Source organism: Onychostoma macrolepis, chromosome 05 (genome assembly GCF_012432095.1).
Source record: "Onychostoma macrolepis isolate SWU-2019 chromosome 05, ASM1243209v1, whole genome shotgun sequence".
Classification (NCBI taxonomy): domain Eukaryota; kingdom Metazoa; phylum Chordata; class Actinopteri; order Cypriniformes; family Cyprinidae; genus Onychostoma; species Onychostoma macrolepis.
In genome coordinates this window covers 38,940,548-38,956,680 of record NC_081159.1, presented here as the reverse complement: position 1 = coordinate 38,956,680, position 16,133 = coordinate 38,940,548, and the positions used below count along the sequence as shown (strand labels likewise).

General features: G+C 35.9%; 1 protein-coding gene across 1 annotated transcript in view; it reads left to right on the top strand.

The window, feature by feature from the left end:
- scarf2 (scavenger receptor class F, member 2) overlaps positions 1 to 15,748 on the top strand; it is a 34,590-nt gene extending 18,842 nt beyond the window's left edge. Inside the window, exons 9-11 of the mRNA XM_058777262.1 lie at positions 818 to 942; positions 10,285 to 10,434; positions 12,416 to 15,748. Coding sequence (XP_058633245.1) covers positions 818 to 942; positions 10,285 to 10,434; positions 12,416 to 13,512 — 1,372 coding nt within the window. The 3' untranslated portion in view covers positions 13,513 to 15,748. The remainder of the gene's footprint in view (positions 1 to 817; positions 943 to 10,284; positions 10,435 to 12,415) is intronic.
- Positions 15,749 to 16,133: the final 385 nt, after the last annotated feature.

The following is a 16,133-nucleotide window of genomic DNA, read 5'->3' as shown; positions in this document are numbered from 1 at the left end:
TGTGCTGCTTAATATAGGCTATTTGTGGAAACGGTGATACATTTTTTCAGAATTCTTTGAAGTTTCTTTATAATACACTCTCAGAAATAAAGGTACAAAAGCTGTCACTGGGCGGTACCTTTTCAAAAGGTACACTTTTGTACCTATTAGGTTCAAATATGTACCTTTAAGGTACCAAAATGGACCCTTTTAGGTACAAACATGTTCCTTTTGAAAAGGTACCGCCCCAGTGACAGCTTTTGTACCTTTATTTCTGAGAGTGTATAACAGCTTTAAACAACTAGTCTAGAGTGGTTCTGCTCACACTGTACAAACTGTTTGTGAACACAGCTGCATTTGGTGCTGTATAACCAGACTGCCTGCGATATTCTGCATCGACGGTGTGAACGTGGCCCTTGTGTCTCCCTCAAACGCTCTCTGTTCTTACACCCCTGGCAAAAATCATCTTTTAACAAAGCCTGTCATCAGAATTGTTCACAGCTCGCTGAAGTGAAAGCCTCTTCTGTTCTCCGCAGTCAGTCGGGAAAACTCAAGACTCTCGTGTTCTAGAAATCACAGTCGGCTGTTTTCTTAAACTTTCCACCTTTTCTAAATGGCTGGAAAACTAAAGAACGTAAGACCAACTGAGCCTAGATTTCCTCAGTTTGCCCGTGAGGCAAATGTATCTCTCCATTTCTTCTTCATTTGAACATCATATCTACAATCTCTATACAGTTTATGCTAGAAGGCAATCGATCTACAATAACACACATCTACAATATGCAATCCATTTCTAGTCAGTGTAATGTTGGTCTAACGTCACCCTTCCTCCTTTTAGCCCTGACCAGGAAAACTCCACCAACAGCAAGAAGGCCAAAATAATCCTCTGTGGCGGATTCAGTCGAATCAGCACCAAACTCCCCAGAATCCCTCTGAGGAGACAGAAACTACCCAAAGTTGTTGGTATGTCTTCATTTTCCATCATCTAAAATTACATATGGTTTAGGTCAGTGTGTCATGAGTAAACAGATCCATGCAACAGATGAAAGATGCAATATGATGTGCCTGATGTTTAGTCTTCAATGATTTAACAAAAACAGCATATTTAGCAAGTATATTAGTGACATGCTTTTCGTGTTAGAGCATATTTTGAAGCACATTTCCCTCAGCCTAAACAGACAGTGTCATTTTTACATGTTGGCAAAATAAACTTTTAATTAAACCTTTATTTTTTTTAATGTAAAACTTTTCAAATCTAGTTTAATAACAGAAACAACTGTAAGATACATTCTGGTTCAGCTAAAGGGAGTGTAACTGAAGGATGCAATCCTCAAGTGACATTTATGACAGTTTAACTTTTTTTTTTTAACCCAACACATCTTAAAAACAATTGGGCCACTGATAAAACCATTGAGATGCCATGCAATGTCAGGACACGCTGCAAGTCTGTGTCATGTATGAACTCCCCTAAAAGGATAGTTCACCCAAAAGTGGAAATTCAGTCACCATTTATTCACCCTGGTGGTGTTCTCGTGCTCTATGCCTTAAGGAGAAATTTTAAGAAATGTCCTGTTCATGCTCATTCACGTGAAGGCATAAATCAGCATCAAGCTTTAAAAAAAAAAAAAAAAAAAAGACAAACACAACTTGAAATAATGCCTAGAAATCCCAAAAAGGTGTCTGCATACTTTGTCCACTGTTGAATATCTTTGATTGTCTGATGACAGAATGATTTATTTTTATTTTTTGATAAGTGTGTTTTTGTGCTTGTACCTTGACTAGTTTAAGCCTGTCATGGATAAATATGACACTAAAACTGCCAGTAGGTGACGCCAAGTCCCTGTCTTGATGAGTGATTCATTGATTCATTCTTTCAAACGATTTGTTCAAAATGAAGCGTTCTAAGTGCATTCTAAAGCCCACAGTATACTTCAATTTTTTATGCATACACTAGCATATACACATAGTCAAATGCGTAGCCTTCCCAAGTATACTCCATTTGATAGTGTACACGAATGCAGACTAGAAAGCTTCATCTTAGTCCAATGTCTGCTTTATTTTAGTTATGACTGATAAAAATGTCTTTGTACTGTTTTAAACTAAAGTTGCCACTGTCTCATAACCCTCTCACACAAGTACTTGTCAATGCAGGCATCTGTTGTTCCGTCTCTTTAGTTTCGTGTTCTACTGTAAAACAATGGCTTGGGTCAGTGTCGCCACCTTGTGGAACAACTGATTAGTGCAAAACCAAGTCAATGCCCATGTGTGACCTACAAGTATACGCTTCATCACACGGTAAATGCTTTTGGACTCTCAAGATGTGTTTTTGGGTTTTTTTGAGTGGCATGTATGTCGTTAAAACAACATTTAAGATGTTGTCATAGACGATAAATATTACACACCCCTAACTGGGACATTTAATAAAATTCACGATATAAGGATGAGTAAATTATGACACACTTTTAATGTTTGGGTAAAACATCCCTTTACCCAAATCATTTGTTGGTTGACCACTCTGTGGTGCTTTCAAATCATTGCTGTGTTTGATCTGTCAAATCAACTTCTGACTCAACCAATGGCATGAGTTTGGGCGGGGCCCTTTGTTTGTCTGACTATTGGCAAAAAGGGGAGTTTTTGGGAACCTGTTTAGAAGGAATCCTAATTCAAGCAATTCTTTCTGGTGCTGCTACTGGTTAAGAGCTTCGGTCGGATTGAAAAGCACTCTACGTTGACCCAAACACAGTCTTTAGGGTTTCATCTGAATGGAATGCTTTGGGTGCACGTTTTATTTCCCTTGGCACCCTGTGAAGCTTCGAGTCCTTATTAATCTGTACCCAAACAGACATTTGTTTTCTTATTCCCCGCATTTCTTTCCTCATTTCCCTATTTCTTGTTAAAACAGACGGCTGGGAGCTGACTGCTCCCCAATCAAAGACTCCTGTGTTTTTGCCAGGATGGAGACCCTGTGTGGAGTCCTTGTGGTTGGGGAACTGTATTGGCTGCGGCTGCTAAGAGTCGGTTTTTGGGAGAATATTAAAGTGGCCATGAAAGCATATTATACTTTTTTGAGGCAGTTTTGTTTGTGATATTCATTTTGGACTTGAATTCGTCTCAGAGAGCAAATTGCAAAAGGCTTGGCATACTTGAGTTAGCACCGCCGAACATTAAAGAAAGTGAGTTGGGACTTTTTAAATATAGAAAAATGTGGATTAGTTTTGCTGTGGAGTTTTACAGCTGTTTTGCTTTAGCATGCACAAATAAAAGAGGTCAAATAACTACACCAACTCACATGCTTTCCACAACTGAATGATTCACTTTTAGGGGAAAGCTCACACAAAAATAAAAACTCTTGTCATCATTTGCTCACCATCATCTTGTTCCAAACCTGTGGAAAACAACACACAATTTTAACAAAATGCAGAAGCTGCTCTTTTTCATACCAGGGCTGAAAACAAGTTCCCAAAACAAAAAAAGAAAAAGGACCATAACATTTTCCCTGGAACACATGTATTTCTATTTCAAGCCTTCTGAAGTCACACATTACATTTGTGGGGAACAAACCATTTATTTCAAGTACTCAGATGTCATTTACAAAGCTGACACAATGCAATCAGATGCTAATTAACTTGGTTGATATCAAAATGAATGATATTAAATTAGGTGCCATATTTGAAGAAGAAAAGACACATGAGAATGAGATTTGAGAGCTACAGTTGAGATTTATAGCCCCTGGTCACTTTGTGCTTTTGTTTTATGAAAAAAAAAAAACCAGTCTGAATATAAAGATAAAATATAATTTGGCTGCGGAACGGGAAAATGATGACAATTTTATTTTCAGTCAACTACTTCTATTTAGTTTCCACTTGAATTTGTTTGAAATATTATTGCATATACAGTATATGAAATTGTATATATAAAAATTACAAAAAAAAACTGAAAACTGAAAAAATAAAATTCTATTTAGCTCACAAGATTTAAGTTAACATATTTGTCATTTGAAGATGTGAAAAACAAAGAAAGACAGCACAAGTACAGACAAAAAGAAGCTTGTTAGGTTTTAAATGATAAATGAATAGATAATCAGTTGAAAATTAAAGATATTTTGACAATAACATGTCTAAATGTGTAAAATGTTCATACTTAATGTGATTCTCTACACCTGTGGTTAGTCTGCTAAGAACCTGAGGAGAACTGACTTCATAGATCCACTATAAAACACCAAAACACCAGCTGACTAAAAGGCTTTGAGCAAAAATGAAGAAAAAAGTTCGGAGAAAAGCCCTAGTATTCGTCACAATGTGACATTTTATGTGACCTACAGTAAGTCTCCAAAAGAGCCACGTGGATCATCTCCAAACAAGAACTCAAAGGTCTCAATCAAGTAAATAAGAGCTGAATTCTGATTTTACGAAGAACATGGATGGCACAGTTTTAATTAAAACACACAATACCCCAGTGTATGGGTAACAGGCGGTCACGGGTGAGCACTATTTAGTTATTTAATGACCGAGAGAAAGCCCAGAGCCATGCTGTCCTCCAAGAGACACGTGCTTCCACGCTAATTTACCACATTACATAAGAGTAAAGAAAATCATCTGTAAAACAATAATGTCACTGTTGGTTAGGGTCTAGTATGGCCTGCAGATTGTTTCAATAAAACCCCTTAAGCTGTAAAACCCTGGACAGACAACAAAGAACAAGCAAGTAGTAAAATGCAATAAGAAGATTGCACTTTAGCTGAAGAGATGTGCTCTCAAACACAAACTGGCCCTTTCATCCTCAGACTTTATGAGAAAATTGAGTGAGAATGCATGTAAAGCGTCTCTTTCATCTGACAAATCAAAAAGCGTCAAATGACTTTAGGAACTGCCAAAATCAATGCAAAACATTTCTTTTCACGCTCATTCTTGATTGGTAAACAATTGGGGTTTGCGATAACATAAGAGAGGAAGAACTGAAAGCAAACGCAGATGTAACGTCGACCCTGTTCTCTTCCCAACCCCCTCCAACTCTTTACTTAATGGGAGGAGCTGGATGAAAATATCGCTCTCTGTTTCCCTCTTTTTCCTCTTCCTCCTTTTCCTGTTGCAAGCCAGCGGTTCTGCTATCCTCATTGGCCGACTGCAGCAGTGAGGTCTGCTATTTTTCCCTTTCTTTTCTTCCCTCACTTTTTTTTTTGTAACTCTACCCTCATATGAGAGCAAGCGGGGGGCTGGGGGTTCTTCAGACAGGAAGTGACCAAATTTACCACAGTGTGCTTTTAGAGCCCTTTTTACTCATACTACAGCTGGTAATGACAGATTTAGAAAGCAAAAAAAAAAAAAAAGATTGAAAATGTTTACCCCTTCATCTCCTTGTGACCTACATTCTGTTTCTCCATAATTCAGATGAGTAGTTAAGGAAAAACATTTCTACAGTCAATCTGTTTTGAATCAAGCAGCCGTATTTGGATGATTCTCACAATTCCTGTCAAGAACATGTCCAAGAACACACACAAAATATAATATACAATTTTTAATTTTGCTCAAAATAAAGCCTAATTTAGGCCCATCACAATAAAGCACAAATTTCCCCCAAATTCCCTATACCATATTGTCAGATATTTAAATTGTATTTTATAAAATAAACATATGATTATAATAAATATAATATATATTAGTGTATAATACTGTATATATTAATGTGTATTATTTATAAACATTTTATATACAATAATTATATACTGTATATATATATATATATATATATATATATATATATATATGAGAAAAGGGTAGGGGCTTAAACTTCATGAAAATAATGTCACAATGCAAAAAACAAACAAAAAAAAAAAACATTTGAGCACTTTCTTTATTATTTGAGGTGACGTGCAACATGCAACTGCATATTTTTGTGAGATTCATCCATTTACGTTTTACTTCTATATCATACTAGCCTAATTTAGGTTCATGTTCTCACACATTTAACCAAGACATATGAAACACTGTAAAGAATGATCCATGGACAATGTTCCTGTGCACAGCTTTTTAGCTCTTGATGTACATTTCTCTTAGTCCAAGTCTATAAACATGTTTCTGGAGAGGCGTCAGAGAGACGGGCCACCTGCTGCCCTACACCAGAGTAGTTTCTGCAGCTGCGGGGACTTGTGCTGCTGGGACGTCCCAGTAATGCACTTTTGTTCAAGGCCTGTAGAGCACAGGGTGGGCAGCCAGACCAGCTAGGTCTCTGTCCCTGAGAAGACAGCAGTTGTCCGATGTCAGTAAATCACTCAGTAACAGCACTGAGTCTGTTTGCATGTATTCCTAACATGTATGTCATGCCATTTCACGGTCCCACAGGGGCATCATGAATCTGCATGATCAGAATACTGGTGACATGAACAGCAGTACAGAGAGAGGAGATATTCCTTTGACATTTCGGGAAAGTTCTTCCAGCATCTACAGCTGTTTGGAAAAAGTATAAAGTATGGAATGTAAATTGTTTCAATGAAGGCAAAACTCCAAAAATGCTGTTTTATTTCTCTGTGGTTTTCACTGCTATGTGCTGTTGAAATGTTTATTTTTGCAAATTTACTTTTAAAGCTTTTTTCCACCCTGGGAGAACGTTGGAAGGAGTCATTTGCGAGCCGATTGCAAAAGATCGAGTCTTTCTAGATCTAAAACACATATGCAAAAACTCAACATGAAAGTTCGCTTTGTTTCAGTCTTTGAGTTATTCACTTTATGAGTAAACTAAACTAAACAGCCCATAGTTTGTCAAGTGCTGAAAATCAATCTTTCACTGTGTACAGTAAATCTTGTTGCTGGTAGTCTTAAATGTAAAAGCTACTAGTAATTGAAACCATATGATGAAAGAACATTTAAAAACCATTTTAATTTTACTACTTACGCAACTGATGTATTTCAGAATGAAACAAGACATTTAATAAGCGAGAATGTGGATTAACATGTCTGATCCATCATGAATTAATTGGATTGTGGAAAATGGTGTTATGAGCCATAATGGAGACAGATGGTTGGAGGGGGAGGGGCTTAACAACAAGGGCTTAATGATGTCACCTGAAACAGAAAGTTGTTTCAGAGACAGATTAAGTTGAAAAATCATGCATAATAAGACCAAAGACATGTATAAAATGCAAAAGAAGTTCTTTTTAAATGGAAGCTGACTTGAAAGAGATCCTCTGATCTTGCCTGGAAGGCTTCTCATGGCCAAATAGCCAAAAGAGCAGTGTGAGAGAGGCGTAACCAGGCCAAGAAAGTGTGGTTACCATCTACTCTATTTCATCCTGAAAGGAGCAGCAGACCACAGGAATCCTGAGTTGACCATCTTTTCTAAGTCAGCATGAATGCATCATCACATATAAGGAAGTGGCCTCTTGAAAACCACCATGACCTTCATTAGGACCAAAGTCACATGCAGGAGAACAGGGCAAAAAGTTACCACTGTATATGTGTAAACTTATGATTAGACTTGTGATTAGACAGCATGTTTAGTTCCTGATGAGCCATTGTTAAAAGAAGCAAAAACCAACATCAATTGAAAATACCGTATTGTCCCGAATATAAGACGACCCTGATTATAAGACGACCCCCTTTTTCCAGATGTACCTTTTGGAAAAAGGCTTTTTGAAATTTTTTTGGAATCCAACTCTTGTTTTGTTTTGTTTTGTTTTTTTCTCTCTGTAAAACACATTTTTTTTCTTAAGTTATTTTCAAATTGCATATTTTTCCTATTTTAATTTTTGTTTTGAAAGTATGGTAAATACTGGTAAAATGTACCAACAATGACATTGAAAAATATACACTTTTTGATACACCTTTGAAATAACAGGTAGCCCATCTGAATTATATAACATGTAGGCTATCCATCTCATAGTAGCCTACCAAAATTTTATTATCAGTAGAAGTGAAATCTTATTGTAGTCTTCAAATCTGGGTACTGTCTTATGTTTTAAAATCACTTACAGAGGAAGTTTGTTCCCATCAGGCTAACATGACAGTCACAACTCATGCTGCTGTAAGATTTTCTTTTTCTTTTTGAAGTCGCGATCTTTACAACACACATTGCATTACATATTTCATGGCACACTCGTTTTATGCGTTTTTGGCGCCACCTATTGTTGTGGGTGTATTACTGACATGTCAAAGTCTAGACCCCGAATATAAGACGACCGCGTTTTTTCAGATGCATTTCCAAGAAAAAAACATCGTCTTATATTCGGGTCAATACGGTACTATCTATCAAGTAGTATCTATCAAATGTATGTTATGTGTGTGTGTGTGTGTGTGTGTGTGTGTGTGTGTGTATACTGTATACACACACATGGTCAGAATTGTTGGTACCCTTGGTAAATATGATCAAAGAAGGCTGTGGAAATAAATCTGCATTGTTAATCCTTTTGATCTATTATTTTAAAAATCTTTCATTGGAGAAGAAGAATTTAAAATGGGGGGAAATCTCATTATGAAATAAATGTTTTTCTCTAATGCACATTGGACACAATTAATGGTACCCTTTTATTCAATACCTCTTGAAACCTCCATTTTTCAAAATAGTATAGGAGTCTTCTCCTATAATGCCTGATGAGGTTAAAGAACACCTGACAAGAGATCAGAGACCATTCCTTCATCCAGAATCACTCCAGATCCTTCAGATTCCCAGTTTCATGTTGGTGCTTCTTATCTTCAGTTCACCACTCATTTTCTATAGGGTTCAGGACAGAGGACTGGAATGGCCAGCAGAAGCTTGGTTTTGTTACCCAGTGACCCATTTTTGTGTTGTTTTTGAGGTTTGTGTTTGGATTATTGTACGGTTGGAAGATCCAAACATGGCCCATTATAAGATTTCTAACAGAGTCAGTCACTTATTGATTTTTTATCTGTTGGTATTTGATAGAATCAGTGATGCTGTGTGTCTAAACAAGATTTCCAGGACCTCCAGCAGAAATATAGGCCCACAACATTAAAAATACAGCAGCATATTTCATTGTACACATGGGGTACTTTTTACCATCTTGAGTGTTTGCTGCTAAAAAGTTAAATTTTTAGTTACATCCAACCACTGAAGCCAGTCCCATTTGAAGTTCCAGTCGTGTCTGACAATGGAATATGCTGAAGGTTGTTTTTTGGTGAAAGCATTTTCTTTTCTTGATTTTTTTCTTGAAGCCCTCTCAAACAACATGTGGTGATGTAGGTGCTGTTTGATCATTTTTTTAAGGTTTTCTGACCCCGAAACTCAAGCTTTTTCTGCAATTCTCCAGCTGTGATCCTTGAAGAGTCTTTGGCCACTCAGACTCTCTTCACCATGCATTAGGACGACATAGACACATGTCCTCTTCCAGGCAGATTCATAACATTTTCTGTTGATTGGAAATTCTTAATTATTGCCCTGATAGTGGAAATGGGAATTTTCACTGCTCTAGATCTTTTCTTAAAGCCACTTCACTAATTTGTGAAGCTCAATTATCATTTGCTGCACATCAGAAATATATTCTTTGGTTTTTGTCATTGTGATGGGTGATTAATTTGGAATTTGGACTTTGTTTTCCCTCCTATTTATATTTCTGTGAAACAGAAAGCCATGGCTGCACAATTTTATGTTCATAATCACGCTGGTGTGCTCAAAACTGTGAATATGAATGGGAATATATTATATATATATTTACTCATAAGAATTTCTAGGGGTACCAGTAATTGTGTCCAACATGTATTTGAGAAAAAAAACAAACAAAAAAACATTTATTTCTTAATTATACCCCCCCCCCCCCCCCACCCCCACACACACACACACACACACACACACTTTAAATTCTTATTCTCCAATGAAAGCTTAGATTTTTGTGATTTTTTAAAATAAAAGATCAAAAGGATTAACAATGCACATTTATTTTCACAGCCTTCTTTAATCATATTCACCAAGGGTACCAACAGTTCTGACCACATGTGTGTGTGTATATATATATATACACACACACACCCACCCATATTAACATTTTTTGTTCAAATTTGTTGAAATGTGTTATGTTGGTCCACCAACACCAAATTCCTAGCTCTTCAGATGATCTCCGATCATTCCACTAGCATGCTTTGAAGTCTAGCGTTTCACTCATGTGCTGTCAATGCTGGCTTTCATACAGATTATCCACGCTCCACTATTTGCCCTTGTCGGTCACTAATGCAGACTGTAGAGCCTAACATCATCACATATGTTGTCAAAGAGCCTTTGTGTGTTGTGGAACCCAGGGAGCCTTCTTCAACTGATCTGACCTGACCTCTCTGTTTGTTTTCCCCTTGTCCAAACCCTTAGTCACCCACCATGATCATGAGAACACCTTCAACAGTATTATTGAGCCGCCCTCCGTGGTGGACCAGCCTTCTCCATCATGGTCATCCCAGGAGTCCTTCTCTTCCTTCGAGACGAGCGAAGATGGGCCTGTTTACTGCGTACCCCACGAAGGTGAGCGGGAACTAGTGCAGATAAGCCATCTGTTTGTGCAACATGGAAAACAGATGAGGGAGTTAAGAAATCTCCAGACAATTTTATTAAATGACCCCATTCTGTGGTAAACGGTTGCCCTCTGGGTGCGTATATCATGTGCATTGAGATAACACAAACAGTAAATGCTATAAATGACCAACTCAGCATATCCAGCGCTTTCAGGATGTGACTCAGGACTTTCCGCATAAACTGTTGTGTGGGAGATTCCTGGAGAACTGATATAAAAGCATTTTAAGGAAAACTGTTTAATCTTAATGTGCAGTTTCAGTGTTTCATAAAGCATAAAGTATAATATTCCTTAGTTGTCCTTATTTTATTCTAGAAGTGTCTATAATAATGTAGAATTCTTGCTTGGTTAGTTGTTTTTAAAAACTTTTCAGAACAGTGAAAGGTTACTATCTTAAGACTTAATTAATAATGCACACTATATACTGTATACTTTTACTGCAATAAAACTATGTTCAGAAATGACCAGGCAATTAGGTTTAAAATACTAACAAAACAGTTTTGTTATTGTTAGCTAAAACTTCAAAAAAAAAAACTTAAAAAAAAAACAATGTTAATTGAAATGAAGCTAATGAATCTATCTGTTTATCTATAACAGTAGAAATGTTGCCAGAAATGTGGTAACTAATTGATATAAAATTTGTTGAAGTACTAAAATTATTAAAATAAAACTGACATGACAATAAATTAAAGATACATCGATATATATAAAAATAATAAATATACAAAAATAATAAGATGAAATCAGATAAATGTATTAAAATTAAACTGAAAACTTTAAATATAAAAATAAAAGCTAATTCAAAATATTAATAAATACTATAATAGTATGTAAATAATACTAATAAATAAAAAATATAATGGCAAAATCACCAAAAAATGCCTTATTGCGTAGTTTGCACTAGAAAAAAGATTAAGACTAAGACTAAGAATTTATGTCAATAAGAGGTTTCAGCACATACAAAATAAGTTAATATTGTGTAATTTGCATTATAGAAACAATATCTCCATGTATGTTTTGCTTTGCCAGTACATTTTTTTAAAATAAATAAAAATAAGTCAGCAGAACACAGAGTAATTGTATAAGTGGTAAATTGTTTTTGAGTAAGTTGTTGAATGATTGGGTCACACTTTATATTAGGTGGCCTTAACTACTATGTACTTACATCAAAAAATAAGTACAATGTACTTGTTGTGTTCATACTGTATTGCAAAACACGGGTAAGGTTAGGCACAGGTTTGGTGGTCTGGGTAGGTTTAAGGGTTGGTTAAGGTGTAAGGGATGGGTCAACAGTGTAATTATAAATGTAATTACAGAAATTAATTACAGATGTAATTACATATAGGTATTTTTAAAAATATAAGTACAATGTAAAAACATGTATGTACACAATAAGTGCATTGTACCAAATTATTAATTCAAATGTAAGTACATAGTAGTTAAGGACACCTAATATAAAGTGGGACCAATGATTGTTTTAAATAATCACTCATGAAAGGTCACCTGTTTGTTTCCAGATTGAATCAGTGTTTTTCAACAAATCAGTTGTGTGAATTATTCACTGACTCATTTATATAGGCAGTCACTTGTTCTGTTTATGAATCAATCAATGTTTTTAAATCAATCAGTTCAATGAACGACTCAATGAGTGACTCATTCATAAAGACTTATCGGCTCCTATATACTGGTGAAAAATACATAATGTACAGACTGGAATTTGGAACAAAACCATTTAAATTACAAATATAAACAAAGACGTTTTAAAAAGTGCAGCTTATATTCTTTCCAGTTAATTTATCACACAGGAAATGGCCATACAGTTTTTCTTTTAATTTTATGAAGGATTTTGAAATGTTTAACAAGCAGAACTAAGACTTTATTAACCAAAAATATTTGTCTCTTCTACTTACCCTACTCGCTTGCATTTTTCAGAGACTACAAATGAGAGCTGTGACAAGCGAAATTCTAGCACTGCTCAAGAAATACCACCGACCCCCAATGATGAGGATGCAGGAGAGTACACGTCCCTCAAAGACACAAGAGAAACTACAAAGCAGTACATTAGCGATGGGAGCGAGCAGCCTCTCCTGAAGTCTTCAGACAGCGAGGGCTCCACCAGTGGTTCTGAGTCAACCATAGGAGCTGTTTACGCCCATGTCGCCCGCCTTTCCAAACACTCCAAAGAGGAGGAGGACAACGCCTCACCAGAGAAGACAAAAGAGAAGACAAAACCTCGTCCTCCAGACCCTTCCACCAAACCAAAGGTGTCCTGGATCCACGGAACATCTGGAACCAACCCAACAGAGCAAAGCCCGTCACCACAAAAAGAGAAGAAGAAGAACAACTCAGAAAGTTCTGGAAAGGTTGATGAGAAGCAGCGGTCAAAGGAGAAGTCTAGCAAGAACCGTGAAAAGCATCAGGACAGTAAGAAAGCAGATGGACCCGAATCACCAAGCAAAAGCAAATCTCACAAAGCTTCGGATACCATTGAGCACCTCAATGGAACATTTCAGAATGCCCTGAAGAAGATCGGAAACTTCCACTCGGACAAGAAAACAAACGACACCAACAAAGATCCACCCAAGAGCCCAAAGATCATGCATCCGCACATGAACTCTGAGGCCGCCACACTACTCGCGGCTCAGCTGAAGGAAAAGACCCAAAGCCTCAATCGGAACGAGGGTCTCACGGTGGGCATCAAGCCCAATGGTGTATCAACACCTCAAGCCAACCGAGAGAAACCCACCCCACCTCAAAAGACCAAACGCTCTGCAACTGGGACCAACAAGCCCCTTCTTCCCACCTCCAGCAACCTCCAGAAGATGGTAGCTCCTATTTCAGACTCTACACCTGAACCTAAAAGCCCAGAAAAGCTAGGGGTTAATGGGACCAGAGTTGAAGGAGACGCCACACCAAAGAAAACGCCCATCAAAAAACCACCGAGGAAGAAAGGAAAGGAGGGAACACTGGAGACGGAAGGCAAAACCACTCCAAAGATGGCCATTATGCCACCACAGACTGTCAAGTAGATCTTTGATCACATTGGTGCGTCCATTTTTGAGAATATAAACGTACAGTTTTTCTTTTGTTAAACATTATATAGGAATTGGATTTTTTTTTTTTTTAAATGGACGAGCTGCTTATAGGATTTAATATTTTGAAGGATTGTGGTTCTCATTAACTCTTTGAAGACCAGGGATCCAAAACAACATTGTGGCTTGTGTACAGTATTAAAAAGGAAGAGTGAATGAATTTAATGTAATAAGCTCATTTTATATGCTCTCAGTTTTACATATGCATCACTTTACATCCAAAGAGAGATTTTCCAATGCTATCGTAATTGTGTGATCAGCAGGTTTTTGTGTCTGAATGGTTGTATTTAGCACTGTATTCATAGGTGTAAAGAATGAACCAAAGGTACTTTAAAGGTACAGAAAGAATGATTCCAATATTAATTTTCTCTCAGGCTGTATCAGTATATTCAATACCTTGTAAATGATGTCATGAAGGAAATTCTCTGCTTGGGTTCTAAGACATATCATTTGATTCATGTTCATCAGTACTTCACCTTGCATCATGCTTTTTAAGCTTAAAGTGATATTTCTTGCAAATCCACAGTGATATTTTTTCTTGATGTTGAAGCTTAGCACTAGCTTTTCCTTTTCCCATAAAATACCCACAATCGGTAATGCATTTTTTATTTAATTTTTTTTCAGGCCAGATAAAAACTGCATATAAATGAAAATGTAGTGTTTTTTTGGTTTTTTTTTTTTTTTTGGCTTTTAGTCTGTGCGCATTGGCATTCATGCTGTTTATATGATATTATAGTTCTAAAAGTTCAGAACATAAGTACAGTTATACAACCTTTCTCCTCTGGGATGGATCTTGTACACCGGGGAGTATTCAAATTCTCATGCAATAAAATGCAGTCCTTGCTGAACTTCTTGTTGAAATAGGAAATAGGAAACACACAGGGAAAAATTACAATGTTTCAATCAGTTTTGAACTTATTGTTGATATTTGCATTAAAAATCAGCACTTAAATTATTCTTAAACTCAGTAATTATTTTTATGCCTTGCAAATCTCACATGCTTTTCTGTACATGACTAAAAGTTTCTATAGCATAACTACAGCATTACTATAGTGCTCACTGGCATTTTATGAAAAATAATTGTCATACTTTATATAAACACATACATGCAACCTTGCAATCTACATACTTTCACCATCAAATATTGTTTGTCCTGCCATAGAAACAATGTAATGCTTTAAAGATGCCAGTATAAAGCAGCCTACGAGTCCGATTGAAGGGTATTACCTTAATTATTCATTCCTCAGAGTTTGCCTTGACTATACAATTGCAGGTAGTTCAATGCAACCAGCAAAAAATATTTTTTTCTGTGGCTAAAATGAACACAATAATGGCTCATGACTGCAGTGTGTTTGTTTTTTTCAAGCTTACTATCTGAAACACCCTATAGCACTTGCAAATACTTTTTTAGGATGACACCAACAGAAAGAATTCTGGATGGTTATATTTTAACAAAGAACCTAGGGTTAAATGTTCAATCACAAAAAGCTTTCGATTGTGGTGTACAGTAACTGCTATTCCCTCATATGGTACCTTATATTTTTCTACATGCTAAGATATTTTGTAATAATATTTTTACCCTCATTTGTAAGCTGTGCTTATACAACTTATATCGTGCTTTTTGATTTTATGTGTGTCAAATGAACTGGTTTTCAATTTTGATAACATTTTTTTTTTTTTTTGCGCAAGCATCAGGTACATTTGGATTTAATGTTTAAATATCTTTCTGTTTACTCTCAAAATATCTTTTTCACATTTCTCTGTGGATGTTATTGTTTTTTTATGAACGATAAACTGCATGATGCAGAGTTCGGTGAGAGATCGCTGAGAGATATCTATGCATGTTACTCCATGTTCTGTTTTTGCTGTTCTGTTACTTGGGACCTATGACAAAAAACGACTTTTCATGTTTTTGCACGAATCCAGAACATTACCATCCGCAGTATATTACTTTATGGGTGTATGGATAACAGATTTTTTTCTACTCTGACTTTGGCATGAGCTTTGACTAAAGCTCAGCCTTAAAACATGGAGCATTATTAGTAACACGCATTATCTTCATTCATTTTGTCCTGATTTTTGCCTTTCTATGTTGTTGATGTGTGGTTGTTCAGTTACCGTATTTGAAATAAAAGCAAACCTGTAGCTCATGAATCTAAAGAGTGCAGATATCAAATGGCTCTCCCTTCAACTATCAGTATAATATAATATAATATAATATAATATAATATAATATAATATAATATAATATAATATAATATAATATAATATAATATAATATAATATAATATAATATAATATAATATAAAACAAACATTTTTATGACATTAAATCTATAAAAGATTATTTAATTGTACTTGTGCTTAAAATTGTAAGAAAATAAGTCATTAAAAGTATATATATAATTATATTATATGGTCTAAAAAACAGATAACAAAAACATAAGTAAATCTTACACAACCTTATTTAAATATTTTGAATTGTCGCTAACTGAATCAACATATATGTAAATAAAATACAGTAAATAAATAAATAGAGCAAGCCTGTTTTTTTTCACT